The 4,963-nt window shown below is 57.4% G+C and overlaps 1 protein-coding gene across 1 annotated transcript in view; it reads left to right on the top strand.

The window, feature by feature from the left end:
• Positions 1-4,758, top strand: part of Slc3a2 (solute carrier family 3 (amino acid transporter heavy chain), member 2) — a gene marked incomplete in the record, with an annotated part of 15,302 nt that extends 10,544 nt beyond the window's left edge. The window contains 8 exon segments of the mRNA XM_013510062.1: positions 100-273; positions 742-836; positions 2,454-2,522; positions 2,618-2,676; positions 2,764-2,944; positions 3,023-3,166; positions 4,123-4,206; positions 4,284-4,758. Coding sequence (XP_013365516.1) covers positions 100-273; positions 742-836; positions 2,454-2,522; positions 2,618-2,676; positions 2,764-2,944; positions 3,023-3,166; positions 4,123-4,206; positions 4,284-4,646 — 1,169 coding nt within the window.
• Positions 4,759-4,963: the final 205 nt, after the last annotated feature.

Genomic DNA, 4,963 nt, shown 5'->3' with positions numbered 1-4,963 from the left:
CCGCCTTCTTGCATCAGCTCCCGCCGCGCGTGACCGGGCGGGCGGGCGCGGAGGGCCGGGCCTCAGGCCCCCTGGTGACCGAGCCCCCCCCGCCCCCAGCGCTGCGGGAGCGCCTCGATTACTTGAGCACCCTGAAGGTGAAGGGCCTCGTGCTTGGGCCCATTCACAAGAACCCGAAGGATGACTTGGCAGGAACCGACCTGCAGCAGATCGACCCCACTCTTGGTTCCGAGGAAGACTTCAACAGCCTCCTCCAAGCAGCCAGGAAAAAGAGTGGGTGCCCGGGCTTCCCCTGGTCCCCTTTCCCCGGGGAAGGGCAGGGCTGCTTGCTTGTCTGGTGTGCTGCTCACGGCCTCCGGCTTTCACTGGGCAGGATTTGTGAGACTTCGGCCTAACAGGTGGCTCGGGGCCTTTCTCCTTGGCTGGGCAGTCTTGGATCGGTCCCTTATCGTACGTTTTAGCGTCTTTATTTCCCCAGGGTGGGCCTTTATTAAATCAGCGAACAGGCCACTTGCACAGGGGGTTTTAAACTTACAAAACTATTCTTTTGGGCGGAGGGAGGGCAGATGGTGTCTTTAAGCTCAATATAGAAACATGTTTAAAGGGTTCGCTTTGGGGGTGAGGAGCCCAGGGCCCTGTAGCTTACCCCCCTTTGCTGCTGTACAGTGCTGCCTTCAGCTTTGGCAGGCCCCGGATGAGCACACACCGGAAGCACTAAGCAAGCTTCCTTTACTCCATCAGGCATCCGTGTCATCCTGGACCTCACTCCCAACTACCGGGGCCAGAGCTCCTGGTTCCTCCCCGAGCAGGAGAATGCCACCGCCACCAAGGTGAAGGTGAGTGTGCCCGGAGCTGAACACCACCCCAGGGTGTCTTTCACCCACCCGAGCTTTGTACCCCCAGCCTGGCCCCTGAGGGCAGGAGCAGGAACCCCTCTTCCTGCAGCCGGAAGGATAGGCCTGCAGAGCGCCCCTGTGTTTGTTTCTTTTCTGACTTCTCATTTTTCTTGTTTCCTTGACTTTGGGGGTGACAGGGCACCAGGAAGGGAATTTTTCAGGTGTCCATCTGCAAGTTTGATTTTCCTTCTTTTTAGGATAGGAAATCCTTTTTTTCTGTGTGAGAAGCCTTTCTTGCTTGGCTTCCCTTCCTTGTTTGATGTGTTTTGGAGTGAAGCCCAGTTTGAAACTTTGTTTCCTTTCGCTTTTTGTTTTTTGAGTCAGGGTCTCACTATGTGGGTTGCAGGCCTTAAGCTCACTATATAGTCCAGGCTTGCAGTGATCTTCCTGCCTCAGCCTCCCTAGTGCTGGGATTACAGGCATGTGCCACCACACCTAGCTTGGCCAGTCTGAATTTGTAAGCCCTGGGGTCTTTCTCTGTGACTGGGACCATGCCACATGTCTCGTAGCTATTTCCTCGTCCCCTATAATGCATAAAGTACTTACTGTTGCCTGAATCTGTAAGTGAGGAAGCAGGCACAGAGGAGCTTCAGGTGCCCCCGATGCGAAGTCCAAGTAGTCCGTCCTCTCACACTGATCCTTCTTCATGGTAGTGGCTCCAGCTGAGCCTGGCAGGCTGGGGTGGGGTTTCCACTGTCACCCAGCCCCAGCTGCCACTCCCAGGATGGGCGGGCCTGACCGCTCACACAGCTGCCCATTCTAAGAGATAATTCTAATCTCGTAGCATCTGGGTGGGACCCCAGGATCGGTGAGTTTGGTCCTGGACAGTTGCTGGGAGACCCTGAGAAGTTGGTGGTAAGGGACAGTTTTCAGATTGGTGGGGCAGTCTGGTCACCCTCAGCTGGAAGTGGAGACCAGAGGAGGCAGAACGGAGAGTGAAGAGAAAGGAGGGGGTGGCTGGGACGGGTTGAGGCTTGTGCCAGATGCCTAACGGCCAGGGCTAGGCCAGGCCTGTTCCCAGGGCTTTGTGGGCTTGTGCTTGGAATTCTGATCTTTCATCCTTGGTCTTGTGCCTGCGCCTGCCCTTGGGAGACTGGAGGGGAGTGAGGCTGCTCACCCTGGGGGCTGCTGCTCTCCTGCTGGGACTACGGCTCCTTGGTTCTTGAGCCTGTTTCCTCATCTTCAGAATAAAGGGTAGTGGCCTGGCATGGAGGCACACACCTGTACTCGGGGCTGAGGCAAGAGGGTTACTCCAAGTTCGAGGTCAGCCTGGGTTGTGTAGTGAGGCCGTGTCTCAAAAAATTACAAAGGAAACAAAGGGGAGGATACTGGCCTTCCACCTGCTAGGTGTTAAGTGGAGTTATTTTTTTGATATGCATTTTCTTTTGGGCCTTTTCTGTACCTGTTAAGGTGAAGCTGCAACACTTAAGATTCTGTAGGGGTCAGAGATGCAGGGTGGAGGGGACCAGGGCTGTGGGCGGTGGTGAGAGTGTGGGTTGGTGTCTCCCGAGCCTTTACCTGTGTGTTGCTTGTTTCTATGTTCCTCTCCACGTGTAGGAAGCGCTGAGCTTTTGGCTGAAGGGTAGAGTGGACGGATTCCAGGTCCGGGATGTGGATAACCTGATGGTGAGCCCCACTCCCCGTGCGAGCCGATGCCACATGAGCAAAGAGTCCTGCCCAGGCTGGGAGTGGCCCTGGATTTTGACTCTGTCTTCCTCCAGGGTGCGTCGTCCTTCCTGGCTGAGTGGGAGAACGTAATCAAGAGCTCCAGTACAGACAGGTGAGTATGGGTGCCCTGACTCTGCTCCTCTGGGGTCGTGGGTGTGTCCTGTCTCAGGGCAATCTGGCACCTGCCTTGCCTCCGCAGGCTCTTGGTTGCAGGCACCAACTCCTTCGACCTGCAGCAGCTCGTGAGCCTCCTCAACTCCACGCAGGATATGCTTCTGACCAGCTCCTACCTGTTGAGCTCCAACGGCATGGGGGAACACATGAAGTTCCTGGTCACCCAGTATCTGAATGGCACAGCTGGCCGCTGGTGCAGCTGGAGTGTGAGTGTGTGGGCACGCAGGGCCTTGGGGGAGGGTGCAGGAGGTGGGCCGGGGCTCACAGGGTCTGTCTGTCGGCAGGTGTCGCAGGCCCACCTCCTGACATCCTTCGTGCCTGCTCAGCTCCTCCCGCTGTACCAGCTGCTGTTCTTCACCCTGCCAGGCACCCCTGTGTTCAGCTATGGAGATGAAATCGGCCTGCAGATTGTCACCCGTCCTGTAGAGGTGCTGCTCACTTTGCTCACACAGCAGGGATGCCGGGGTCGCCCACTGGATCATGATGGGATGGCTCAGGCTGGCAGCTCAGACCCTGCCTCGGGCTGAACCGGGTCCTGTTCCTGATCCGTGGTTGCATGGCTTCGAGCGGGTCATTCTACCCTTGGTCATGTCTTTTGTGGCGCTGGATTTCTCGTAGGATGATTAGGAGGTCTTGCTGTGTTGCCCAGGCTGACTCAGTTTCCCGAGCAGCTGGGACTGAAAGGTGTTGCTACCATATCCAGCCCGTTTTTTTTTTTTTTTTTTTTTGTGTGTGTGTGTGTGTGTGTTTTGTTGTTGTTGTTTTGTTTTGTTTTTTTTCTGGTACCGGGAATTGAACTCACGACCTTGCGCTTGCCAGGCAGGCGCTGTGCCGCTGAGCTAAATCCCCAGGCCCTTCAGCCTGTTTTTAATGTCAGTGCCTGAGACCTTCATTGGGTGGTGGCTGCTGTGCTAGGCCCAGGTCCTCCAGCAACTTGTGGTTTAGTGGGGAGCCAGGGGAGTATGAGTGGTGAGTGGCCTGGCGGCAGGGCACTGCTGTGGCTTGCATGGGTTTAGCCAGTGTTGGAGTCACGCACTTAGCAATGGGTTTTTTATTAATCCCTGTGTGCTACACACACAACGGATCCAGTGGTGAGCAAAAGAGCTGGTGGTGGTGAATTTGATAAGCAGTGTAATAAAGATGCAGGTGCTGGTAAGCTTTGCCAGGGAAAGCGAGGTGAGGGGGACGGAGGCCAGGAGTGAGCTCTCAAGCAGCCATGGATCTTACAAGCAGCCCCAGGACTGGATGTTGGGAGTAGCCCTGGAGGGGAGAGGGCGGAGGGGACAGTGTATGAGCTGGGCTGTGGGCCCGGAGCCTCTGCCTGTGTGGTGGGAGGTGTGGGGGAGGAGGATGGAGCTTTTGCAGCCTTGTTCTCTGCTCCCAGCCGGCCGAGACCCTAGTCATGCCATGGGATGAGTCCAGCCTCCCTGATACCTCCAGGTTTACAGGTGCCAATGTGACAGTGAAGGTGAGGCATGGCCCAGAAGGTGGGGAGGTGGTGGAGTCTGTACCCTGAGGCCTCACCCCTCTGTGTTCCCCTCACAGGGCCAGAGTGAGGACCCGTCCTCCCTGCTGTCTCTGTTCCGGAGACTCAGCGACCAGCGGGAGAAGGAGCGCTCCCTCCTGCACGGCGACTTCCATGCGCTGTCCCTCCCATCTCCCCTGTTCGCCTACTTGCGCTACTGGGACCAGAACGAACGCTTCCTGGTGGTGCTCAACTTCGGGGATGTGGGGCTGTCGGCCATGCTTGGGGCCTCAGCCCTGCCTGCCAGTGCCAGCCTGCCGGCCCAGGCCAGGCTGCTGCTCAGCACCCGACCTGGCCGAGAGGAGGGCGCCAGTCTGGAACTGGGAGCCCTGAAGCTGGAGCCCCATGAGGGGCTGCTGCTGCACTTTCCCTATGAGGCCTGACCCGCCCCGCCCCGCCCTGGGCCCTGTTTTTCTCCCTCATTTAATGTTTGCGGGCTATTAGATGAAACCCATTCAAATAAAAGGCACCCTGCCTGGTGAGGTCTTGCCAGCCCTCTGTCATGGCAGGAATTCCTTTCCCCTCCTGGACCAATGGCCTCAGGTCCAGAGTTGAGTCCAGAGAAGGGGTCTGCAGGGGCAGCGGCAAGGGGCCAGGGTGGGCCAGCATCCATGCCCCTCCAGCCAGCCAGGGTGTTCTGGCGACTGGAGTTTTGCGACTCACCTTTGCCCCTGTGGCTGAGCTTGTGAAGTTGGCATTT

Source organism: Chinchilla lanigera, unplaced genomic scaffold (genome assembly GCF_000276665.1).
Source record: "Chinchilla lanigera isolate Chin_1 unplaced genomic scaffold, ChiLan1.0 scaffold00198, whole genome shotgun sequence".
Taxonomy (NCBI): Eukaryota; Metazoa; Chordata; class Mammalia; order Rodentia; family Chinchillidae; genus Chinchilla; species Chinchilla lanigera.
Note: the sequence above shows the minus strand (reverse complement) of the source record. Positions and strands in the feature narration are given on the sequence as shown.